General features: G+C 41.8%; 2 protein-coding genes across 11 annotated transcripts in view; both read left to right on the top strand.

Moving 5' to 3' along the window:
- Window positions 1–7998, top strand: part of specc1 (sperm antigen with calponin homology and coiled-coil domains 1) — a 268966-nt gene extending 260968 nt beyond the window's left edge. For 9 of the 10 annotated variants that reach the window (XM_060912649.1, XM_060912648.1, XM_060912646.1 and 6 more), the window contains one exon: window positions 6664–7997. In XM_060912649.1, the coding sequence (XP_060768632.1) occupies window positions 6664–6753 (90 nt within the window). In that variant the 3' untranslated portion in view covers window positions 6754–7997. Of the gene's footprint in view, window positions 1–6663 lie in introns of all 10 variants that reach the window. The other variant, XM_060912650.1, reaches the window with a different exon arrangement.
- A 2172-nt stretch (window positions 7999–10170) lies between these two features.
- On the top strand, window positions 10171–27322 carry adora2b (adenosine A2b receptor). The gene is made up of 2 exons (XM_060912132.1): window positions 10171–10586; window positions 22544–27322. Exons 1-2 carry the CDS (start codon window positions 10267–10269, stop codon window positions 23292–23294), a joined length of 1071 nt encoding a protein of 356 aa, XP_060768115.1. The 5' UTR covers window positions 10171–10266; the 3' UTR covers window positions 23295–27322.
- The last annotated feature ends 406 nt before the right edge of the window (window positions 27323–27728 follow it).

Consider the following 27728-nt stretch of genomic DNA (forward strand, 5'->3'; position numbering starts at 1 on the left):
AAAAAATAGCAGAGAATTTCAGGCCATGTGGCCTTAAATTCATTAATTGTTCTATTTTTTTTTAAACTAATAAAATTAGAAGTCTGTGATTCGAATTCAGTAGCTTTTGGTCTACTAAACAAAACTGAGTGTTGGGGAAAATTCTTTTTATGACCTACACTTGAAAAATCTGAAAGGCGGTCTAGCTTTAACCCATAATTCTATGTGTTACTTCATAGTGTTAATGTCCTAATTATTATTCTGTAATAGTAAAAAAAAAAAGTACTTCTATGAGCAATTCACAAGTCAAACATTTAAACTAGTGTTTGGAGCATAAAAAGTTTAAAGTCAGTCTGGTTAAGGACGTCTTCTACGACTAAATGCGATAAATGTAAACGTTACGATGCTGCAGATAAAAGCAGAACCAGCAGTGTTATTCGATATCGCATGCCAACCTTCAACTGTCTCCGCTCATGATGTTTGGCTTGTGACCTATCTGATCTGCTCGAAGAAAAAAACAAATAGCACTGACATAAAGCAGGACTGGATTCGTGCCCACTGCTGTCCTTTGCTTCTCTGCTTTCTCTCTGTGTATCATTCTTCCGCTGGTCTCAAAGCTAAACCAGATTAGATTTGTTGTTCAGGATTCCTTTCCTTTCTTTTTTTTTTTGCCAGCCTCTGAATAATCTCAGGACTATTCATATATCAAGATGTCAGATATCGGCGCTTACGGTCCCTGCAATATTTTTTGATATTTCACAATTAAGAGACAGCGAGTTTGTGTTGGCTTTCATCCTCTTGTCATGACTCATTCAGTACCTTCAAACCCAAAGCAAAGAAACTGGACGGCTGGAACAGATACAGTGGTCTGATTTTTGGGAAGCGGTGTTTTATCTAAACTTACGGTAACGATATTGCAGCTTTCCAAACGTCACTGACTGCAGGTCAGCGTTTCGGATCATGTTTAAATGAAAAGGTGAGCGTTAAAAGAATTTCCATGAGCTTATCTTCCGTTACCTGTTGCCTTTCCCCAAACAGACCCTTGTAAAAGAAGTGTCTCGGTAAGAGGCTAAAAAGAGAGAAATGTGTGCAAATGGTTTTCTTCCCACAGGGATCCTGTTAAATTAGATTCATCAAATATTTAATGTTTGGTGTTTCAGCTCACACTCCCTCCCAACTATTGCAAAGGAAATATCTGGAGGGCACGGGCTATAGATTGCACTGGGGGAAGTAGTTATTGGTCAGACTAGTGACATGAATACAGACCACATAAAAGCTTTTCTTGATTCCTTTCTTCAAACAGTAAAGCATCATTTTGGAGAGAAAGCGCTGAGGGACGTGCGTGATGGATCAGATGACAAGCAGAAGGTCAGTCCTGCTTCTGATCAGCAGCCGTCAAAGGTGAAGAAAGGAGAAGAAAAGCAGTTATTATAATAAGCACGGGGAAAGAAATTATTATTATTATTATATATTTCAGTAAAATGTAAATTATAAACGCCACTGAATAAGCCTTAAAAAAACACCTAAAATGAGTAACCTATTAGTATTAATCAATCAGGGCCATCACTGAATATTTTACTTAGCTCTGTCTATGTTGGTTTTTTTCCATGAAGTCCTCAAGTTTCTGACCATGCAGATCGCTTCCATTAAAAATGAGTTCACGCTGCCATGAATCGCACACTAACTCACAGGGAAAAGTGCAGACCTTAGATGGAAAGGAAGCACACATCTCAGTGATCAGTGCTCGCTGAACTGAACTGCTCGAACAGATTCAATGCAATTCACAACACCTTGTGCTTATTTTTAACAAGCACGCTCGCTGAAACTGTTGAGTGCTCAGGTCGGCCAGTCTCACTCTCGAATACTGTTTAAACACCATAAAGATTTCTTTTCAGGTTATTTGTGTTGTAAGAGGATGATGTTGTTGTTGTTGTAGTAGTAGTAGTCGTAGTAGCTCATCTTGAGTTTTTCACGGAGCACAGATTTGCAAGCCGCTTTGATTGAATTACGATTATTAATCGTGAAATACATCCATATCACTATTATTTGATGTGATTAGCATGGCGCTATACACTGGGATTACTGCACATAGTATACATGAAATCATTAGCACATCCAAAACCAACAACATTATCCATGCGTATGATGTCTTCATCGAGCCTGTACCAGGAATTCCACATGCTGAGCATATTGTAGTGTGAGCACAGTGTGCTGGTTGTTTGGAGTGTGTGTGTGTGTGTGTGTGTGTGTGTGTATTGCACTATTCTTGGAACACAAGTGCTCGCTGATGCCTCTTACTAACTGTGACGCCGATGTCCCTCCCTGTGTCTTAAGACTGTAATCCCCACATCCAAACACGCAGAGGAAAATTCCTCGTCTCAACACAATGGAGAGCGAAAACGTGAATCAATCCTGTAACATTCCTCTGACAGAACACGGAGTTTCAATGTTGAATTTCAAGGACTGAGTTCAGCCTTACTTCCTCTGTAATATTTAACCCAGACGACTGAAGTTCAAACAACCTGAATTTCAGTTTTTGCTCTCGTCTGAAATGAAAGGGGCAGAACTGAATGTTAACCTGAATTCATACCCAATATATACAAAAGCGTAAGATTGTCTGCTGTACTTTTCAGTAACAATTAGTTTTAAACAAGTGTTGCCAGGTAAAACAAACCTTGCCCGGTAGCACTGATGATGAATATGAAGGAAGATATCACGAAAAAACGATTTTGACCTTTTTGATGACCTTGTGTATGAACATCAAATCAAAGTCCTTCCCATGCCATGTGGCGGTGCCAATCTCTGTTGCCCTCAGCCTCTCGCCTATTACAAAGCTAGGGTTACAGTGGGGGGCGGGTCCTCTGGTAACCGCAAGAGTTTGACTCCCCACTCACATCTGTATTGCAGCGTGCCTTGCTAGACAGCAGTAGGTACCATTTTTACGATGGTCTTTGGTTTGACCCAACCGTGAGTAGAATTCGCGATCTCCCGATCAAGAGGCGGACACGCTAACCACTAGGCCAACTCGCAGTTGTGTATGAACATACTTGGCCAATAAACATGATTCTGATTCTTTTGCACACTGTACTGCTCTCAGCCAATCAGAACACACTGCACTGCTCTCAGCCAATCAGAACACATCGGAATGAATATGAAGGAACATATCGTGAAAAAACGATTGTGACCTTTTTGGTGATCTTAACTGGATGACCCTCAAAATGTTGGATGTTCTATTTGAGACCAATGCCCATCTATCCTGAAAGTTTCATGAAGATCGGTCCAGCCATTTTCCCGTAATATCGTTAACAAACAAACAAAAAGAAACCCCACTGTAAACAATACCTCGCCCCCTGGTGGACTCCGTCCCGGGCAAGGTGCTCATGTAGAGAATCTGGAGAATCAGTGGATCTAAATGAGTTAGAAAATACACACAAAGAGAGAGAGCACCTGTATGCATGCATGACTGTATTTTCAGTCACGCTCGAGCTGATCTAAAAAGAGAAATTAAAAAAGCCAAGGCGGACCATAGGCTGTGTATAGAGTCCCACCTGTCCAGCAACAACATACGGGAGGTGTGGTGGGGCATACAAGACATCATGAACTTCAGAGACTGTGATGCGTCAACAGGAGACTGGAGTGCGCCGCTGGCAGAGGAGCTAAATTGCTTCTTTGCTTGCTTTGAAACATCTCAGCAGCACTCATCTGCTCCAGCCCTGCCTCCACCACCACACAGTTCGTACATCACCCCATTCACTGTACAGGAGCACGATGTCAGACAGGTGCTCCTGGCAGTGAACCCCAAGAAAGCTGCCGGCCCAGATGGAGTACCTGGTAAGGTGCTCAGAGCGTGTGCCCACCAGCTCGCCCCTACCTTCACCAGGATCTTTAACCTCTCCCTGGCTCAGGCAGTCATCCCGCCCTGCCTAAAATCAGCTGCAATAATCCCAGTGCCGAAGAAGTCTCCCGTCACCAGCCTGAATGATTACCGTCCTGTGGCCCTCACTCCGGTAATCATGAAGTGCTTTGAGAGACTAGTTCTTCAGCACATCAAGAACCACCTCCCCCCAGACTTCGACCCCTACCAGTTCGCATATCGCGCGAACAGATCCACAGAGGACGCCATCGCCGTAGCTCTACACTCTGTACTGAACCACCTGGAGCAGCAGCAGAGCTACGTCTGCATACTCTTTGTGGATTACAGTTCTGCTTTCAACACAATAATCCCGGACATCCTTATTAGTAAACTGGACACTCTCGGCCTCCCCCCTCTCACATGTGCCTGGATAAAGGACTTTCTTACCAACCAGCCCCAGACTGTGAGACTTGGCCCCCACTTCTCCTCCACCCGCACGTTGAGCACCGGCTCTCCACAGGGCTGTGTGCTGAGCCCCCTCCTGTACTGCCTCTATACCCACGACTGTAGTCCGACCCACAACAACAACAACCTTATCGTCAAGTTTGCTGATGACACCACAGTGGTCGGACTCATCTCAAAGGGAGACGAGGCAGCCTACAGAGAGGAGGTCCTGAAGTTGGCAGCCTGGTGTTCAGAAAATAACCTCGCTCTGAACACCAAGAAAACCAAAGAGCTCATTGTTGACTTCAGGAAACACGGCACTGACCTAGCACCCCTCTACATCAACAACAAGTATGTGGAGAGGGTCCACACCTTCCGGTTTCTCGGTGTCCTCATCTCCGCCGATGTCTCCTGGTCAGTAAACATTACAGCAGTCATTAAGAAGGCTCAGCAGCGGCTACACTTCCTGAGAGTCCTCAGGAAGTACAACCTAAACTCCAACCTGCTGCTGACCTCCTACCGCTTCTCCATCGAGAGCCTGCTGACGTACTGTATTACAGTATGGTACGGCAGCTGCACTGCTGTAGACAGGGAGAGGCTCCAGAGGGTAGTTAAGGCAGCACAGAAGATCACTGGCTGCCCTCTCCCCTCCCTGATGGACATTTACACCTCCTGCTGCCCTAGCAGAGCTAAGAACATTATCAAGGACAGCTCCCACCCTGGCTTTGATCTGTTTGACCTGTTGCCCTCAGGGAGGCGCTACAGGTGCATCAGGACAAAGACAAATCGATTCAAAAACAGCTTCTTTCCAAAAGCTATAACCGCCCTGAACTCGGATATGCTCTGACTTTATAGTCTATTTATTTTACTATGTGACACACTTCGTGCAATAATTTATAATGTGCAGTACTTTATAAGGTGCAATACTTTTATAATGTGCAATACCTCACTCCATAATGTGAAACACAACACATTCACCTCAGGACTGTGCACCTTACACACAGCACATACACCAAGTCTGTGCACCTTACCTTACCTTGCAATACTTCATAATGTGTAATATTTTATTTTATAATGTGACTCTCATGCAATAATTTATAATGTGCAATACTTTATAATGTGACTCTCTCTGTGCAATACGTTATAATGTGCAATGAGCAATACCTCACTCCATAATGTGTAACACAACACATACACCTCAGGACTGTGCACCTTACCCCCCTTACACCCTCCCCCCCTTTTTTCTTTTTTTTCTTCCTCTCTCTCTCTCTCCACGCTGTTTGCACTGTTATTGGAGATGCTTTAATCTCATTGTACATGTGTATAGTGACAATAAAGGCATTCTATTCTATTTCTTGCATTTCCTTCATTATGGACTATAATAACACATACAGACTGTGTTGCACGTGTAGGTGATGAAATGCTGATGACTTTTGCGTCTGATGGAAAGACACAGTGATCAGAGGCATCAGTAATCAATAGGTTATCAGCACAGCTGTCCTGCTGCAATCATCAACAGGTCCTTAGGCGACCATGACAGTGTGATGATGTGCTTATCCACTTTAATCTTTGTGTATCAGGTTGAAACCTGACGTGTGGTCAATAGTCGAACGCTGATAATGATCACGATAACGTGTGTGTGCTGAGAGTCAGGACTGGAGTGAGTTAATGAAGTGTGTTAATTGCACCTGGAACTCGAGTCATCTTACACATAACGCTGGTTTTTAGGCTGTACATCATCTGGGATTGATTTTATGGCATCAGCAGCCAGCTGTCCATCCCAACCTCCTTTCTTTTATAACCCATCACACTGAACAAAATCTATCGATTCATTCATTTTCAGTAATGTAGCTCAGGGCTGCTGTGGATCCGGAGCCGATCCCAGGAACGTTGGGTGTTAGACAGGAACACATCCTCTACCGGTATGGGACACCAGTCCAGCGCAGACCAACATGCATGCATACATTTACACCTACTGGGATGTCAGAGGAAATCAGGTTTATTATTACTGGACTTGCACAGGAAAATGGTACATGGGACTAGACAGTAGATTGAGGCGCTTGAAGTTTGATTTCATGACTAAAAATATAACCTGGTGGTCCGTCAGTCGTGAAATATTCAGCCAATAGCTTCCTGTAGCCAGAAACTACCTCTGATGAAGGGTAGAGGATGATGCTGGTTATTGATAGTGCAATTACAGGTGGACCAATATGGTAGATGTGTGTAATAAATAAGTGGTTAGTAAACAAACCCATTTTGGTAGATGGATGAAGGAAAGCAAAACCTACATTGACCAAGGTGAGCTAATAAACTGACAATGATGTGAACATGTCAGAGTTGTGTCTAATATTTGCCCCTCTCTCTCTTTCTCTGTATATTATGTTTAGGACATTGATGAGCTGATGCACACAGACAGACCCGACTGGCAGAGCGTCATGCAGTATGTTTCTCAGATCTACAAGTACTTTGAGACTTGACCCTTCAATGGAGGAATGGCAAATGGAAGGCACAGAATCCCAGAAGCACTTTCTGCTCATTTTGTTCCACATCACGATGTGGTATACATGCATATACGTACATATATATCCTGCATATACAGTACCAGTCAAAAGTCTGAACACGCCTTCTAATCCAGTGTTTATTCTTTATTTTTATTAATTAAAGTCACTTCATGTTTTAAAGTAACGATGGATGTCGTTTCTCTTTACTTAAGTTGAGCGGTTCGTGATATAATATGGATAATCCTAAAAAAGTATTGTTGTTATTTACTGTTTGATCTCAAACACGTTAAGACGGCAAGAAACTAGTCCGCTAATTACCTTTTGACGAGGCGCACCTGTTAATTGAAAAGCATTCCAGGTGACTCCCTCAGGAAGCTGGTTAAGAGAACGCCAACAGTGTGCAAAGTGTCATCAAAGTAAACGCTGGCACTGAAAAATCTAAAACATGAAATATATTTTGTTTGCCACATAATTCCATATACACTCACCGGTCATTTGAACACACGTCCACCTGCTGTTTGATGCGGGTCTCTAATCAGCCGATCCCTTGACACGCATCAAATCATGCAGATACAAATTGCGAGCTTCAGATGATTAACGTTCACTTCAAACATCAGAATGGGAAAAATTGTCATCTCAAAGTGTGACTTTCTTTCACTGTGGTTTGGCATGGGTGTTGGTTTGAGCCAGACGGACTGGTTTGAGTATTTCAGAAACGTCTGCTCTCCTGGGGAATGGTGCGAAAAACAAAAAAACATCGAGTTGCGTGAGCGACAGTTCTGTGGGTGGAAACAAACACCTTGTTGAGAAGAAAAGTCAGAGGAAAATGGCCAGATTGGTTCGAGCTGCCAGGAAGGATATAGTAACTCATAGCAACTCTTTACAACCGTGCTGAGCAGAAAAGCATCTCAGCATGCAACAGCAGAAGACCACATTGGGTTCCACTCCTGCAGCCAAGAACAGGAGTCTTAGACTCAACAAGTGGCCAGTAAGTGTATGTTCCATTTCATAGTTTTGATCTCTTCAGTATCGTTCTACAATGTAGAAAATACAAAATACAGAAAAACCTACGAATGAGTAGGGGCGCCCAGACTTTTGACTAGTAATATACCGTATATATATATATATATATATATATATATATATATATATATATATACCAACAAAGCTGCTTCTCAGCATCACACTTTGAAAATCCTTCCTTTTTACACATTTATAGATTCTGAAATGAAATGAGAACTGTATGGACTGTATTTATTTCACTTTGCTTGGAGTAGTTATGTTTTTCTGTGTAATAGCACGGTACAGATATTGGTGTTATACTGTTTACAGAGAATTGATTATTATCCATAGTATTTTTAAGCAAAGTATTTTTTGAATCTTGCATTAATTCCCAGCCAGTTTGCTAAACACAAACGTCAGCAGACTGTAGAAGGGTTGGTTATTTTTCTCTACCCTGATTAACAAGTATTAAGAATTCAAGTATTTTTCTGAAAAGTGAGGTAGTGTGTGTGTGTGTATATAGTACATATAAGTGAAACGTGACTCTAGGCAGTGGTGATATTTAACAATAACAGTTCCGTTACATTGTACAGCTCCGTGCCAAATTACTCCACACACTAAAACACACATGTTGAATATTACATGGCTTAGAAGGAAATACTCTGACGCTCCAACTACAAGTCTGTCTGTGTGCAGAGTGAGAGTTCTTTATTTCCTGTGTCTCTCAGAGAAAAGAGAAGCCTGTGATGCATTTTGTCTGGGTGTCAGTTTTTCCTGCTTGAAGGACTTCAGTTTTGCCCGCTGAGATGAATTTATGGCCAGATGTTCTCTGTCGATGTTAGTGTTCTTAATCATAAAAATGGGGTTATGGTGAATTAGTCACTGAAAGTGTTTCACAGACTGTCACTGCTGATGAAGTTTGCTCGGAAATGCACTGTAGTAGAGTCATGATGAACTCCATGTTTGTAAGTTTAGAAATGCTCATTAAAACGTGTGATGAGACATAAAAACCAGTATGTGGGAGCAGAGTGGAAATGTTCAGGGGGGTCTCACTGCAGAATCCACAACACGTGGTTGCCCTTACAGAAAAATCACATGAGTAATAGGTAATTCCATGTGAAAAACATTCAAATTGCACATGTGAACTGAGGTAAACACCTGACATTAAGGTATTAATGTGAAATTACATGAATCAGGAGGGAAAATAAAATAAATTAACTGTGTTTCAAAATAAATCAGTTGTGTGTGTAAAAAAAAAAAGTCCTATTTTTTAAAAAACTCGCATGTGAAAATAAATGAATTGTGTTAAAAATGATGTAATAAAATCATATGAAAAATGAATTGTGGGATAAAATAAGTCAAAAATAAATGACATTTATGTTTTACAATCATCATGTGGAAAAAGAACATCATCATCTTCTTTTGGCTGCTCCTGATTAGGGGTCGCCACAGCGGATCCATTGCTCCCTGTCTTCTACATCCTTCTCTACCACACCTGCCACTTTCATGTCCCCTCTCTCACCACATCCATGTATCTCCTCTTTGGCCTTCCTCGTTTTCGTGTGCCATCCTTAACATTCTCCTTCCAACATGCCCTGCATCTCTTCTCAGGATGTGCCCGTACCATCTCAGTCTCATTTCACTTCCCAAGCTGTCTCCAGATGTGCTCGTTCCTTATCCTCGACACTCCCATCGCAAACCTGAACATCCTCAACTTTGCCTCCTGTCTCTTCGTTAAGGTCTCCAAGCCATTGTCGAAAAATAACATGGAAATAAAAAAATCATGTTTTTTTTTTTTAAACCAATCATGCCAAAATAAAGGAATCACAAAGTCAAGTTAGGTGTGTGTGTGTGTGTGTGTGTGTATTTTTCCATCTCTGAGTCCTTCAGGTATTGTATTCATGAATAATTCAGACTGAGAGCTGAGTGGATCATCATCATCAGGATTGTTGTTGACTTTACATCACGTTTGCTCTGATCCTACAAACCAATAAGTGTTGTTTAGAGTTTATACCATCTAGAGTTATTACGAAGGGGCGTGGACTGGTGGGACAAGGGGGCGTGTCCATGCGCTGTAAGCACTTCTAATAACCATGTGTTGGAGCCGCAGTTCCTCAGAGTCTAACATGAGAGCTGAAACAGTGAGGGGTAAGACATGAGAAATTATTATTATTTATTAAACTCAGTGTTATTTCTGTTGATAAGCTCTAGGAGCTTATTATTTAAAAACAACAACAACAACAACAACACATGGTGCACTTTTTTTTGCATGCAAACTCTTAGTGCTGTCTTTCTTTCTTTCTTTCTTTCTTTCTTTCTTTCTTTCTTTCTTTCTTTCTTTCATGCACACAGATGGCAGATGACTCGGGAAGGAAATGTGCGGTTTGTTGCACGAGGTGTTATTCATCAGCGCGCGTGCCAGCCCCGATTCTTACAGTGTTGTCGTAGGCGACTTTCCGACGGCGGCGCGCGCGTCTCGTCGCTGAGATGAGTGCTTTCTACATCCCCATTGAATTGATCATCGCTGTGCTGTCCATCGTCGGCAACGTGCTGGTGTGCTGGGCTGTCTCCATCAACTCCACTCTCAAAACCGCCACCAACTACTTCTTGGTGTCTCTGGCAGTCGCTGATATTCTGGTCGGGTGTCTCGCCATCCCCTTCGCCATCACCATCAGCATCGGGCTGCCCTGCGACTTCTACGGCTGCCTTTTCCTCGCCTGTTTCGTCTTGGTGCTCACTCAGAGCTCCATATTCAGCCTCCTGGCGGTGGCCATTGATAGATACCTGGCTGTCAAAATTCCTCTGAGGTGAGTGTGAACTTCACAAGATCCATAGTGGCCAGATTTGGTCTCCTAGTCATTGCCAAACCAGCTTCACTGGGAGACCAAGTTACACTACCGTTCAAAGGTTTGGGGTCACCCAGACAATTTTGTGTTTTCCATGAAAAGTCACACTTTTATTTACCACTATAAGTTGTAAAATGGGCGGCACGGTGGTGTAGTGGTTAGCGCTGTCGCCTTACAGCAAGAAGGTCCGGGTTCGAGCCCCGTGGCTGGCGAGGGCCTTTCTGTGCGGAGTTTGCATGTTCTCCCCGTGTCCGCGTGGGTTTCCTCCGGGTGCTCCGGTTTCCCCCACAGTCCAAAGACATGCAGGTTAGGTTAACTGGTGACTCTAAATTGAGCGTAGGTGTGAATGTGAGTGTGAATGGTTGTCTGTGTCTATGTGTCAGCCCTGTGATGACCTGGCGACTTGTCCAGGGTGTACCCCGCCTTTCACCTGTAGTCAGCTGGGATAGGCTCCAGCTTGCCTGCGACCCTGTAGGACAGGATAAAGCGGCTAGAGATAATGAGATGAGATGAGATGAGATTTTTCTGGCCATTTTGAGCATTTAATCGACCCCACAAATGTGATGCTCCAGAAACTCAATCTGCTCAAAGGAAGGTCAGTTTTATAGCTTCTCTAAAGAGCTCAACTGTTTTCAGCTGTGCTAACATGATTGTACAAGGGTTTTCTAATCATCCATTAGCCTTCTGAGGCAATGAGCAAACACATTGTACCATTAGAACACTGGAGTGAGAGTTGCTGGAAATGGGCCTCTATACACCTATGGAGATATTGCACCAAAAACCAGACATTTGCAGCTAGAATAGTCATTTACCACATTAGCAATGTATAGAGTGCATTTCTGATTAGTTTAAAGTGACCTTCATTGAAAAGAACAGTGATTTTCTTTCAAAAATAAGGACATTTCAAAGTGACCCCAAACTTTTGAACAGTAGTGTATGTTAGATTGATGCTAACTGAAATGGGATTATGAGAGATGCTTGAATTGCTGGTCCAAATTCATAAGACTGTTTATCTTTGGATTGGAATGTTTAATAAATATTTAAGTTGGGTTGTCAAAACTGTTCCAATTTCCAAATTACAGACTAAATATACAGTTATTTGATACTATGTTTCACATTGAGCAATAAAATTGATTTTCTTGTTTCTTAAAATACGTAATATTATGAAAGTTGATAAAACAATAACTTAAACTCAGTGTAATTTTAGTATTTTACCATACGTATGATGAAGTTATGGTAACTTGGCACTGCATTAACTATGTTGATATTATGCTGGCTGAAACGAGGATTCGTAATGCGGCAATTTGCATCACGGAATATGCCGCAGCGGTGCAGCCGCATGGACTCTGGGGCCTGTGATTGTATTGCCCAGACCAGTTGGTCTCCTAGTGGAAAATCCTTAAAAAAATGCTCTGTCTTCAGTCCAGCCGTGTAGGTATAAAGCGACTGAAATCTAGCCAAGTGAGAAATTCAGGCACATGCTTCCAAACCTTTGAGCACCGAGCTTGATTAGGGTCAAGCACATGCATTTCAACAACCTGAACCTTCTTTTCGAAACTCATCCAAAGTTTTACTAAGAACTTGTTTCTGCTCTTCACCGTAAAAGAAAAACCACACAAGATTTCGTACCACACAAGATTTCATACATTTCCTCATACTGTACGTCAGCCCTGTTATTTCACACACACACACACACACACACACACACACACACACACACACACACAGTGTTGTACATGTAGGTGATGAAATGCTTTTACGTAATCAATCAGTTATCAGCACAGCTGTCCTGCTCCAATCATCAACAGGTCCTTAGGCGACCATGACAGTGTGATGATGCGCTTCTCCGCTTTAACCTTTGTGTATCAGGTTGAAACCTGACGCGTAGTCAATAATCGAACGCTGGTAATGCGCGTGTGCTGAGAGTCAGGACTTAATTGCACCTGGAACTCGATTCATCTTATCAGCAGCCAGCGGTCCATCCCAACCTTTTTATAACTCATCACACTGAACAAAATCTATCGATGATGTGAAGAAGACATATTCAGCTCAGACTTTTCACTGATGGCTTGATGATTGATATACATCTTTTTTATTTCCAAGACTAGATAAACATCTGGCTGGCAAACATCCTGTTTATCTGATTTATAACCGACACGGCTAGAGATGAGATGAGATAAGATGTTTTTTGAGACGTGACCCATGAGTCAGGCAGCCAGCAGGAATTGTATAAAAGCATTAAAGACCAGCGTCTGTAGCATGACTTTAAAACGCGCGTAAAAACAAACACAGCGCTGTTTAATTGTAGGCGAGCGTGTATAAAAGGTGCTAAAGTGAAATTCACTGCATAGCCAGGCCACCTACTGAAAAGGAAACGGAGAACCCAGAGGAAACCACCATACTGTCCAAACACACACTCGTTTTTCCATTCTGTGAAGAATGAGTTGCTCATGCTTTGTAGCTAACTGAAAGCGAAAAAGACAATCATCTGTGGTTTCTGCTTGAATGAGTGCGTGCATACTGTAGGTGACAGCATGCAACACCCTCCCAGTAAGTTTAGGTTTCTTTCAGTGTGTTCATCTCTCTCTGTTGCGTCTGACTTCTTGATTTGTATTAAGTGCAGATTTTGCCTATGTTCCCACTAAAAAAAAAATGGTTTAATACAGAAAAAGTGCTCCCATCGCACTCCCTTACGTTTTTCATTTAGCAGTAACCACTGTGCAAATGTCACGTTCACTCGGCCACCCACTTGCTCGAACACAAAGCCGGGGGCAGTGTGGCTGCTTGCCTGGTGTCCAGGGACTGCAACTCTCTCAGCCTGAGGACTAATCCGAAGCATGGACTTACATTCCAATGCTCCTCCATTATTGTCCACAGAGCGAGCTGGATGGTGGAGGAGGGTCAGTGTGATGTAATTTTCAGATGCGCAGGACGATCCTGTCACATCGTTTACCACGAAAACAGCTCAAAGACCGAACAGTCTCAAGGCAACGAGAAATCCCATTTCTTTTCCACAAATTAAACATGATTTTTGAAATATACCACAGGTGCAAACAGACCCTGTTTATTACTTAACACCTTTTTTTGGAAACATTAGCCATGTTAGTTCACAAGTGCCTCTTCACATATATAAGAAAATTCCAGTTCCCACCATTTTATGACGTATTATAATTATAACTATAACCGTGTTTGTTCAACTGCAGATAGGTGATAAATTAAAGAACAAAACAGAATAAAAGCATGTTAGTAAAGTGGTGGTCCACCATGAACTGCAGATTCTACAGGTCTCGAAGTCGAACTGTACCGAATCTCATACTGCACTGTACTAATCCATCAATATTTTGATAATGATGGTGAAAAGTATCATTCCAAAATCTTCCATAGGTGTTCACTTGGGCTGAGAGCTGATTTACATCATTTTCATCGATATAAAATCATTTATTATGCCTTGTAGATGGGGGCGGGGTCCTGCTGAAAGACACCACGCCCATCAGGATTGAAGTGTTTGATGGACTAATCATGTACTGCAACAGTCTTTGCCAGCCTCGAAAGTCATTTAGATCTTTTGCCATCTTGATCCAACACCGAGACCAGCTGGACGTGCTCAGCATTTCTATACATGCCACAAAGCATTATATAATGATGATTGCTTAGCAGTCTCATGCACGACATGTTTTTCCTCGAAGCATCTGCTCTTATTAGGTTCAGATTTTCCCTTAAGATCACCGGTCTCTTGTGTACTGTGTATTTTTGCTCAAATGCAGTGTTGCCAACTCTTTTCAGGGGGAAGTAGCTCACGCATGCTGAAAAGCTCATCAGGGCTCACTGGATGATGTCATACATTAATTTACATAGAGACAAATGACCATTATAGAACTATCAAAACATGCTACGGTACATGAACAAAAAAGATTTTTTGAAAATACTTAGAATAGAATATTTAATGGTTATTCTATGAAATAGAGTCGTACATGAGCTGATAGCCGATGAGGCGCGTAGCACCGAGTCGACTATAAGCCACATACAATGAGATTGAGTGGAATAACTGTTTTATTCTTTCCACAGTCACTGGATTTTGAGAAATGGAGCTTTTTTTCTTTTTTTTTTTGCAAATTCAATAAATAAAAACTTTATACAAAACGTTTGACAAAATCATTTCTGCTCAGGTGGACTTCTTAAAAACCTATCGATGGCTGCATGAATTGACTTTTTAGTGGTTTTTTTTTTGTAGAAAGTGACACCTTGCTGTCGTGCCAAGGTATAGAATAGCTTTAGACATTTATTTAATTCTTCCTTGGACATTTCAGTTATGTAATTTTCAAACTTTTGAACCAGACTAAAAAAAAAAAAATCAAATTTTAATGCTTAAAGATAAAGAATGTAAACAAACATTGAAATGACGAATGGAGCAATTTGTGAAAAAAATGTGATAATTCTTTATTTAACAAACAAACAAACAAGCAAGCAAAAAAAAAAAAAAACGTTCTTACCATCAAATACATTTTATTCCATATTTTGTTGCTTTTTATTCCCCGCTGGCTGAAAGGCCCGAAGGGGGATGATGTCGTGCCGATGTCCGTCCGTCTGTCCCAGGAAAGGGTGCTCACCTTCTGAAATCAACTCCTCTGACAATTTCTGGAGGAATTCCACAAAACTTGACAAGAGGCTTTGTTATGTCAGTAGTACGCATACTGTAATTTTGTTAAATTGGGTCACATTTTACCAGAGTTACAGCCCTTGATTAACAAAATTATACTTTGACAATTTCATGAAAGTGTGTTTTCCTTCTGAAATCAACTCCTCTCACAATTTTTATCCCCCGCTGGCTGAAAGGCCCGAAGGGGGATCATGTCGTGGCGATGTCCGTCCCAAGAAGGGTACTCACCTTCTGAAAACAACTCCTCTTATAATTTTTGGAGGAATTTCATGAAACTTGACAGGATTCTTTGTTATATGTCAGTAGTATGCATATTGCAATCTTGTTCAATTCAGTCACATTTTACCAGCGTTATGGCACAGTTACCACGCGGGGGATATTGTGCTCTCAGACAGGGGTGATAGCGTTCCGGCGCCACGCCGGATTTCCGGCGTACCGTGGTTGGGGAAAAAAAAAAATCTAGTTCGCCCATCATTCTGAGATGCGCAGATAGACAGTAAAGGGAATTCCGAATTCCCTTTACTGTCTATCTGCGCATCTCAGAATGACACAGGACAATGGGCGAACTAGATTTTTTTTTTTCCCCAGCCACGGTACGCCGGAAATCCGGCGCAGCGCCGGAACGCTATCACCCCTGCTCAGAGCACTCTTGTTTTGTATTTTTTGGGGTTTTGTTTTCGAGTAGAGTTTTTATTTCGTCCTCGGTTGGTTCAGCAACACGCTCCGCCATTTTGTTTTTCTCTGCTCACCGTATATGAGCTGATATCCTAGTAGTAGAGTAGCCAATCAGAGTGCACGATTGCTCATATCCAGTGAATGTGGATAGAATAAAAGAGAATAGAACAACTTTATCAGAAAACAAAATACAGTTTTACAGCTACTTATGTATTTATATAATACAATACTATAATTTCACAGACAAAACAAAGCAGTGGTAGTGAGGAGTCGGAAAACAGCCACGAAGAAAACGGGTGCAGATTAAATAAATCGCTTTTAGTACTTGTAAATATCAATATCACCAAGAACAAATTGATGATTGGAGATTGTTCGTTGGGAACGTATTACGCTAACATGGCTAATTTTAGCACAGGACAGTCGCTAAGGTCTTCGCAAAAAGTCACTAGGCTCTTTAATAATTAATAATAATAATAAACAAGTCACAAAAGAGGTTGAAAAATTGCCAAATCTAGCACCAAACTAACTACACTGGCAACCTCTAACCAAATACTGAGATAAATTGCCAATACATGTTAATGTGTAAATTAGAGGAATGTGATTCTTATTGCATTCCAGAGAGACATGTAAATGTTTGTCCTTGTAAATACAATCCATTTTCATCCTCACTTTCTTGTATCTCTCTTACTCTGCCTTTATGGCTCATTAGTAAGGACATCTGTGCTGACTGGATAAACGTTAGTGTACTGATGCAGCATACAACGGTTTCAGCAAGCAACATATGGTGAAAACCTTCCCATAGCAACATCATGTTTTCCCGTAACAAAATAAATCAGAGCAACCACTCGACATAATGTGATCCACCCTTTGTGGATTTGGAGAGCAATTGATACAAACAGTTTTGTCTCCAATAGTGAACACTTCACTTCATCAACCAGACTTCCTGTTAAAACTACAATCAATTTCCTGGTTACACGATTGCACTTTTTGACAATATTAGTTTGCAGTTAGAGAAGTGAGTTATTTATCATCACGCCATCTGCTATCACCCAGATGAAGATGGGTTTCCTTTTGAATCTCAAGGTTTCTTCCTCATGTCACCTCAGGTTTGCTTATTAGGAATACATTTTTAAATTCTGATCCATCCTGATGTCCTACGTCTGGCTAAGTTTCAGCACACTGCTCCTGTGGAGGATGGCCCCATATGGACAGTCGAAAGTCGCACTTGGGAGTCGGCTCCGGACACTTACAGTAGTGCAGTTATGTCTGAGGACTACAATTGACTTTAGGACTGCAGTTGGTTGTCATGAACAGTTTTGCACTCAAGTTTCCATCAATGAACAGTTTATAACATCAACAAAACAGACTTCATGTTCAAACTATAATGAATTTCCTGGTTTCACAGTTATACTTTGTGACTCTATAGGACACAGTTATAGAAGCGAGTTATTTATAATCATGCTATCTGTTATCCCCTCCTTGAATCGCCACCTTAACGTGGTAGAGGGGTTTGAGTGCCTCACTGATTCTAGGAGTTATGTTGTCGGGGGCATTTGCCCTTGGTAGGGTCTCCCAAGGCAAACAGGTCCTAGATGAGAGGTCAGACAAACAGCGGTTCTGAAGACCCTTATGGGAGAAACAGCAAGGATCCGAGTGCCCTCGCCCGGACCAGGGATACTGGGGCTCCACCCTGGAGCCAGGCTTAGGGGAGGGGCTCGTTGGCGAGTGTCTGGTGGCCGAGCCTATGTCCGTGGGGCTCGGCCGGGTCTAGCCCGAATGAGCAACACTGAACCACACTCTTGTGGACCCACCACCCGCAGGAGGTGCCGTAAGGGTTTGGTGTATTGTGGATCGCGTGGCAGCCAAAGGCGGAGGCCCTGGCGTACTGATCCCTGACTGACAAAACTGGCTTTTGGGACATGGAATGTCACCTCTCTGGTGGGGAAGGAGCCTGAGCTTGTGTATGAGGTTGAGTGGTACTAAATAGATATAGTTGGGCTCACCTCAACGCATAGCATGGGCTCTGGAACCAATTTCCTGGAGAGGGGTTGGACTCCCTTCGATGCTGGAGTTGCCAAGGGTGAGCAGAGGTGGGGCTATTGGTAGTCCCCCCAGTTCGGCACGCTAACATCAGAGTTCTCCCCAGTAAACGAGAGGGTTGTTTCCCTGTGCCTTCTCTCGGTTGGCCTGGGAACGCCTTAGTATTCCCCCGGAAGAACTGGTGGAGGTGGTCGGGGAGAGAGAAGTCTGGGCTGCTCTGCTTAGGCTGCTACCCCTGCAACCCGGACAAGTGGCAGAAAAGGGATGGATGGATGGACTGTCTGTCATCACCCAAATGAGGATGGGTTCCCTTTTGAGTCTGGTTCCTCTTGAGGTTTCTTCCTTGTGTCATCTGAGGGAGTTTTTCCTTGCCACCATCGCCACACGCTTGCTCATTGGGGATAAATTAAGGATAAAATTAGCTCATGTTTTAAGTCTTTAGTTTTCTGTAAAGCTGCTTTGCGACAATCTCTATTGTTAAAATCACGATGCACATAAACCTGAACTGAACAGGGAGAAGACGAGGAATCCCCAGCCAGGATTACAGCAGGATGAAATTAAAATGTTCATAGCAGAAATTAAAAGGTCAAAAACATTTCCATTTACTTTTAGATCCAATAACACTAACTGCTGAGATTATATCAGATAGAAACCAGATGCAGTACAATCTATTTGTAATAACTTTTTGGGAAATTCTGTATCGTGTCTAGATGAAAATCTGTGTTTAAATCTTCTGGAATTTCAGAATAAATAAACTCAAGCCACTTGTTTACTGTATTTTAAATCAAGGGTGCAAATGAAGCGCACTCATCCACCCAGCCCACAGGACTACACCACTTTGATATTCCCCCCACCCTCACATATTCGTGCTTGTATCCATGCTACAGACTGACATTATGGGTTTAAGCTTAGATGTCATTTGTTAACTGCTATTGCAACACTGGCCTTAATAACTGCCAACCAACCACCATTTTTATTGTGTCCTGAAAACCTCAGGAGGTTCTTGATAAGTTTTCTGGGACTGTTTTGAGAGTAGCATTTTGTGATAAAAACTATACACTATGGCTAAAGGTTTGTGGACACCTGACCATCGCACCCACGTGTGCTTTTTGAACATCCCATTCCAAATTTGGTATCCCTTTGCTTTTACAATAGCCTTCACTCCTCTGGGAAGGTGTGGCTGTGGGGGTTTTTCCATTCAGCCACAAGAACATTACTGATGTTGGCTCCAAAAGCCAAAAGGTGCACAAAGTGAAGTTGAGGACTTTGCTTTGTGCACAGGAGCATTGTCATGCTGGAATAGGTTTGGGCCAGTGAAGGGAAATTTTTAAAGCTACAGCATATAAAAGACCGACATTCTATAGAGTTGGGTGCTTCCACCTTTATGGAAACATTCTGGGGAACACCCACATATAGGTGTGATGGTCAGGTTTTCACAAAAGTATTTTGTGGACTATTGCTCCAGGATCCCCCGGTTTGATCATGAGCTCAGGTTACTATCTGTGCAGAATTTTGCATGTTCTTACTGAGCCCATGCAGATTTCATCATGATTCTTTGGATTCCTCCTAAAAACATGGAGGCAGGTGTATTGGCAAGTCTAAACTGCCCCTAGGCGTGATTGTGTGTGAATGTGAGATGACATTCCATCCCTGGTGCATTCCTGCTTCGTGCCCTGTGTTCCTGGGGTAGGGTCTAGAGCCACTGCAGTCCTGAACAGTATAAAGCACTTCCTGAACATGAATGAACAAATTAATGAATACATGTGTAGTTTGATCACAATAAGAAGCAATATTAATGTTTTTTTTGTTTGTAAAGTAGCCATGTTACAGGCGACTGCTGTGGTGTTTTTTTTGGTCATTGCATGGGTGAGGACATGCTGCTCTACGTGTTCATTTACAGATTTTCAAATGGATTTAGGGGTGCCTGTAATGGAGTGCAATTCTAAATTAGGTGCCGAGTCCTCCAGAGGGGAACTGTCAGGGCCTTCTAGGCCTTCAGAGAAGCCTAAACATATCAGCATTTCAAATGTTAGATTTAATTTCCTTCATACTTTAATTTTCATAATTTTATTATAATTATTCTCTTCTGATTCGGCCTCATTTTCTATCAAATTTGCTTCAGAAATGAAAGGGTTACTGTCCTGAAAACATTAAAATCGAATGATCCAAGGAGATTTTTTTTGTTTGTTTGTTATCTCTAGGCTGAGAAGAGTTTAGAGCTGGCTCACTCATTGGTTAGGACTTCATTGCCGGGACAGAAGGCCATGGCAGTGTATGTTTATGTAGGAAGTGACAGATGCCTGATTAACCAATCAGATTTTGATTTATAGTGGGAGGGATCAAAAATTTAAATCGCCTGATGCCTTCTCAAAAGCCAACGCGAGCTTAACCGCGACTTAGCGCAGCAGTGAAGTCACCTTCCAGCCAGTGTAGTGTTCATCAGTAGTGTTAGTGAATGCTAATAAAGCAGTCAAGCCAGTGCTATCGAGAGCAAGTAGCACAAGCTAACGACTGATAAACTAAGATTTCTGTCTCCAGACTCCTCTTCCACGCTGCACGCTCGCTACAGTATTTTTCATTCATACTTAAGTATTCATTTCCCTATGTAATTTACTTAGTTATTTTTAAAATCAACATCGACAGCTACACCCAACAGAGCGACCTGGCAGCCTGCCGATAATCCCTTGCAAAATCCTTTGCCCTGTTGCTTTTTTCATGTGTCTGGCTAAGTTTTGGCTGAGCTCAATTCCCAGCTCTAATAGTAACGGTTCGCCACTGGAGTCCTCCATGTAGTATCATTTTGTTCTTGTCGCACATCCTCCTTTACAATCAAAAGTTAAGAAAAATGTCTTTATCCATGACCTTTAATGGTCTGCAATCTTGGCTTTAAAAAGTTTTGATATTAATGTCACTGCTGACCTTTAAGTTCAGCAGTCATGCTGTAGTTTCCCTTTAAATAAATAACTAGTATACCTGATGACTCATGTTAGTAGGATGGGGCTTAAAAGGGACCAATAAATACCAGTTTCAACTGCTTTTAGAGCTTCATCCACATCAAGAAAATCTGTCTGAAAGTCCTGAACAGTTCAGGAAGTAAACTAGTTTTTCTAGCTGCCCAGAAGGTACTGACAGAACAGTAAGTACTAACTGGAGAAGCACATAATGAAACATGGTCCATCAGAGAGGATGGTGGTTGTACATCACAAGCACTCAGACCCACTAATGTTGAGCACTAACTCAAACCAGAAGCAGCAGAAGAGAGAGCTGGAGGAGATGTGTGAATAAAGGGGACTGGGTTGATGACTATAATCACGCTATGACTCCTACATCTTCACTCACGTGAAGAAAAGAAGGAACAACAGATTGATGTAAATCTAAACGTGCCACCAGGCAGCGAGTTAGAAGCAGGGCTGCGGGGTCCGAGTCCAGTCCCAAGACAGTTTCTGTAACGATGTGGGTTTGTCTTGAATTTACTGTCATTTGCAATTGGACCTTTCTAGGTCTGGTCTTGCTAAATATGGTTCAAAGGCAAAACGAAGCCAAGCAATAAACGAGGCCAAGTAAAAGTAAATGCTTGTCCTTGCAAAGAATTTGAGAACGTGATCTAAACTTGGCCTTGACCCCCTTCAGACTCATGGTAGTCATGGTCTTGGCTACAGCCCTAGTCAGAAGGCTAGTATGAACCATTTGAAAGTACAAATGGAAAGAAATAAAGGCTACATTAAAGAAGACTGGTGAAGACAGAGAATTACGTACATGACGTATGATAGTGGTTCTGTCACAGTGATCAGTGTGGCGGGTCTCTGACGGATAGCACTCTGGACAGTTTCTGTTCTTGGGGAAGAGAAATGCAACGTGAGGATTAGCTGAGACTTGAATAATGTATCCAAATGTGTGATTTATTCCATCAGACGGGGCAGGTTTGGCAGGGTCGGATACGAATTGCTCTGTGCTGAAGAGTTTGGGTCATCACTCTGGTCTCGGTGTGTGTAGATCTGAGCTCGATTCTTCTTTGCAGGTGGCATCTCTCAAAAAAAAAAAAAAAAAAACTAAACTACAAATTAAAAAAAACCCCAAACCTTTTGAAAAGTAACTCCCTGTTACACTGCCAGCAGATGCAAGTTTTGTTTCATCTTAATGAGTAACATTTTACTTGATGCTCTTTGATATCATGGTTAAATTGTAATCACAGAAATTTGACAACAGTCTTCCCAGCGGCAGAACGTTCAAACAAAAGACACGTGTCTCTGGTTATAAAAATAGAACTGGAAGGAACAGTAGTCGTTATGAAGAACATATTAACTTTTGCTGGCAGAGAACTTCCTGCTGGGTGGTTTCTGATATTTTCCAGTTGATCTAAAAGAACAAGAGTGAATTTAAGGTCAAAATAGTAATTATTAACTGGCATGTCAATAAATCAAGAGGTGCTGATCAGTAGTGATCCTGCCTCTAAAGCTTTATAGAAAGTCATAGCCATCAGTGATCAGAAGCATTTTTGTTGTTGTAAAACTATAGACTTTTCACTCGTCTTTCCCTCTCTGTTCAGGTATAAGGAGCTGGTTACAGGGAACCGGGCCAGAAAGATCATTGCCATTTTATGGATTCTATCATTCATCATTGGCCTCATCCCATTTGCAGGCTGGAACAAGAAAGCCAGTACTTGCAGTACGACTAAAAACCACAGTTCTCCTTTCCAGAATTCCAGCGCAGGTAAGGGAGAACCCGCAGAAGCAGACCAGGGCTTCTTGCAGAGCTGCCGTCTAAAATGCCTCTTCGAGGATGTAGTGGACATGAGCTACATGGTCTTCTTCAACTTTTTTGGATGCGTACTGCTGCCCTTGCTCATCATGCTAGGCATTTACGTAAAGATTTTCACAGTGGCTCGGAAGCAGCTGCGGCAGATCAAGCTCGGAAGCGTGATGGGCAACGGCGAGAGCCGCCAACACCAGCACCATCGTGGGCTCCTGCAGCGCGAAATCCGTGCTGCCAAGTCCCTGTCCATTATTGTAGGCCTCTTTGCCCTGTGCTGGCTGCCTGTGCATATCCTCAACTGCCTCACACTCTTTACGGATGTAAAGAAGCCTGCCGAAATCATGTACGTGGCCATTATACTCTCGCATGCCAACTCGGCCGTCAACCCCATTATCTATGCTTACCGCATCCGGGAGTTCAGAAACACCTTCCGGAAAATCCTGGCACGCCACTTTCTTTGTCGTCGAGAAGAGCTGCGTCTGAGTTCCAACGGAAGCACCCAAAACAGAGATCAGATTACCATGACCATTGATCCTCTGTTGTAGGGTCATGAGACACTGGAAATGCTATTTTAACTTAATTTAATCTCATTTGTAATGAGCATCATTCATAATATGGGGAGCAATGTTTACAGACCAGAGAATAACTGCAAGAATGTGGATTGGGAAGCTGTTTATGAGGACTGAAAGGATGATTGCACTTTGAAAGCAGGTCTCTCAAACCTTTTTTTTTTTAACATTATCGTTAAAGTAAAGCAGAGGGCAAAATGCTCCTCTCATCTAACACTACTAAGACAATGGAGATACAAGAAACATCTCTTCATCCTGATGCAACTAACAAGTTTGAACAAACTGTACTCTTCATTCCAAGTCTTAAGGGACAGACAGCATGCCTCTATACCTAGCTAGAGGTGCATCCTGGTCATGGACAGCGACGACAGTAAACAAAGGTGGAGGGAGCAATGGGCCGAACGCACCGAAGTGGGTAAAACTGTTCACTTAAAGCCCATTTCGCAAGAACTGCAACAAATTGTGAAGGACAGAGGAACAACATACAGCCAGACTGACTGGGGCAGTAGAATGCATACAAAAGTTTTCTAACATTTAACCCGTAACAAAGTGTCATACTTGAATTTGTAAGACCGTTTTAATAAATCTTTACACTTTCGGTTACTATAGAAAGCTCAGGAAAACCATACGAGCGGACAGGAATCGTCTTGAGGAAATTCGTTGAAAGAAATCCAGGCTGGTTGCCAGTTTTGAAAGAGACAGCACTCTGTAAATGGGTGAATCTGATCAAATAGGTTCTTCCAAGTCTGGAAACAATATACTGTGTAGTTGAAATATTCCCAAAGCCCAAGATTCCTTGTTTTGGCCAATCACTTTGTAAGCCATTGCTTACAAATCACTGCTTTGAAAGATCTTAAAAGCAAATTTCCACGTGTTGAAATGATGCACAACTTTACACACACACACCCTTCATACAGTTTCACTCCCACAGATGTACACAAAGCGGTCCCAGCTGCCTTGATGTTGGACTTGGGGTTATTGTCTCCCTCATGGACGCGTCACTGCTCCCAAAGGCCCAGTTTATCATTGAATGTTGAAGTGCAACAAACTGCAGAGGCAGAGCCTGGAGCGGAGTGCGTCTGCTGCACCGAGATTTAAAGTGTCAGTCAGACAAAAAGCTTCTGCAGCAACGAGATTTAGAGCATCATCTCTGAGCTAGCATCCACCTACCTCTAACACTGTTCTTAGAAAATACTGTGAATTTCAGCCACTGTCCTCTACAACTGATCAAAACCACGCGAGTGTAAAAAAAAAAAAAACAGTTTGAAAAAGTAGAACAATTTACGTCTCGAGTGATTTAAGAATATTATCACACGGTGAATTGATGGCACTGAACAATGAGAAACCCAAACGATCTCATTTTCAACATGTGAGAAATAAAAGACCATCAGGCATGCTGTTAGAGGAATATAAATCAACTATGGGGTGGCGTGATGCGATCCAAAGTGAAGTGAAGTCAGTGTTATTTTCCACATCCTTATTTTTAAGTGTTTAATCCTTTTATCCTTCAGCACTTTCCCAGCAATTACATTAGTTTTAATTTATGAAAACTGACATAGAGGAAGAAGTTGTACCATTTACAGTTAAGTACAGTAAATGACAGCTTCTCAGGTTACCAAGAAACCGCACAGCTGCTCATCCTGAAAATGACACATGTTGACACATGTTGAGAAACTATCACTTTACCTCTAAAAGTCTTTACACATACGACGTGATGCAAATAAATGACGCAAAAGTACGGGGAAAAAATCATTAATGAATCACTGGTTAATATTCACATTAAACGCAAATTGGTATTTTTAGAACTTCTGTTTCCGTTGTCAAACAGCGCTGGGTTTTGAGACCCAAAGGTATCATTCGGCTCCTATTAAAGGAGAACTGAAGGCAAATTTTTTTATCATCAAAATTCTCTCTCATTTTATTAAATATCGGAATGCATTTTTGATCGCTATTTTGTCGCTGCTATAGCAAGTTATGAGTGTTTGAAATACGCTACGTAATATATCAGTCCATACGTCAAAGCAACGGCCGTAAACGAGATTCGTCGAGACCTGTGCGAGACATCGTAGGACGGAAGTAAAACGTACAGCGGAAATCAAAGTGATCAACATCTGCTAACGTTGTCAAAAGACGCGTGCGCTCTCTATCGAACGTTGATGTGATCAAGCCGGAAGTTTTGTTTGTTTTGATAGCAATCAGGAAAGTTTGAAAAAAGTAAGCAGTAATCGTCATTTAAACTCGTTTTTGTGCAATACTTCGTTTGGAAAACAGTTTTCAAAATGGCGGCGCCGACACCTGGCTGACACTTCACGTTTCGAAGTCTCGCACAAGTCTCGTGAAGATCGCGCGGATAAGCGACGCCTGCCGTGGACCGAACGAACTAAATTCAACATGGCTAAAAACCGAATAGGCCGATAAGTATAATATTTAATTGCAGTTAGTTGCCAATACGAGTCACGATATATAAGGTTACTAAAACTGGAAACGTAATTGAATAACACGTTAATTAAGAAATAAAGCAAGTTTAAAAATGACTTCAGTTCTTTAAATGCCTGCTGAGTATTGGGACATCCTACATACTGCTTTTTGTGTACTAATACAGGAGTATGGAAGGATTCGGATGTAGCCAAACTGAACGAGAGACTCTGCCAAGCCAGCAGCAGCAGTGTGGTGTTTCTACAACCTGTGCCCCGATTGGTTGAATACACGCGTTCCTTTCACGGACAAAATTTTAGAAAAATCAAACTTTCAGCGAAAGTCACTTTTTTGCACACAATGTGGAAAGTGTACGTTTACCGGATAATCATATTTTCGGATTATAAAATTGTAACGACAAATTGCGCTGTATGTGTAAAGACCTTGACTGTTAAAAAGTTCTGACGCCGGAGACTCCTTACACACACAAAAAACAAAAACAAAAACACCACCTTCAACAAATAAATTACTTACCACATCAACGATTTTTAAACATTTTAAAACAGCCACTCCTGTGTAAGCTGATACTTTTGAATAGATAACATTAGAGTAAGCATGTTACCATAAACCCGTGACTTACCTCACAGCCGGAGTTACTTCCGACCAATCAGAATCGAGAACTCGACTGTGGTATAAAGACGATTCTAACATCCAGGTTGCCATAGAAAATTAAGGTTCTTGTTTTTGAAGGGTCCAAAACCACGCTTCTGAATTTTTCAGCCATAAACACTTTCTTGACTTTTCAGCGCATGTTGCTTAATGGCTCTCGAAAAGGTAAAATGAACAGACTTTATAAACGGCACACAGATTTGCTTTTTCTATTTCTTTATTTCTTTAAAAAAATATTATACATGTATAAATCAGGCCACTCTGTCAGCGAGTGATCAGATGCAGTGATGTTCCTATGAATGACACGACCACAAACGTATTCTAATATACATCAGAGCAAAGAAAGACGAAGCAGTGGTGAACAGCGATTTATCAATTACAAGATGCAGTGAGGCAGGTGAACAGGAGCTCTGTAGGTTCTTAACGAAACTCCTTAAACCTTTTTAAACCTTTGTTTTATTACTATTCTTAAGGGCTAAACTACAGGAATGTCCCAAAGTGAACGGACATTCCCATGGAGACCAATCTGTACTGCACTGTCGGGGTGTTAGCTGCCATTTTATTCGCTTAGAAAATACATCGTGTACTTTTAATAGCTTGGTGAAAGCAGACAAGCGAGAGGGAGGCGGATGCTTCGATTTCCTCGTTAGTAAAATTAAGTATAACTATACATCCAAGGACTGCTCGAGCTCTGACAGCCCTGTCTGCAGAGAGGCCTTTCGGAGAAGTGTATTTTTAAATGTGCTGCAGTATTCGTGCTACACTTATCAGCATACACTGTGGTCCATAATTGATAGAGTATTTGTGTTGAAGTGTTATCCCAATATACTTGTCAGCTGTATGAAGCAGTACTGTTATTTAACATTAAATATGTATGTTTGGTGACTTATTTTGTTAATAAAATCCCTTTATATATAAAATTACATTGACACGACTGTTTTACTGGGAAACACGCCACTCGTAGTTTTCATACGAGCTCCGCCCAGGACATGGAGAACCAAAACCATGACATAAATCTCTATGTCAGTCGTGAGGAAATTGAAGAACTGTTTTCGTAAATTTGGGTACTTGTTTGTGAATGTGTCCAGAGAAAGAAAATCACATGCTGGCTTGAAGACAGGAAGTTTATCTTCTCGTGATGAAAAACTCATTTTTCATATGAAATACAAAAAGCAGACGTGTCTGATGTTGCATCATGACAATACACCAGATACAAATATAAACTCCTTAAAGAAGTGCAACGTTAATCTTTATAATTAATGCCGTCTTCAGTGGGGTCCAAGATTTATTTTGTAATGAACCATTTTGTACATCACCCACGATGCT

This window comes from Neoarius graeffei, chromosome 28, assembly GCF_027579695.1.
Source record: "Neoarius graeffei isolate fNeoGra1 chromosome 28, fNeoGra1.pri, whole genome shotgun sequence".
Taxonomy (NCBI): Eukaryota; Metazoa; Chordata; class Actinopteri; order Siluriformes; family Ariidae; genus Neoarius; species Neoarius graeffei.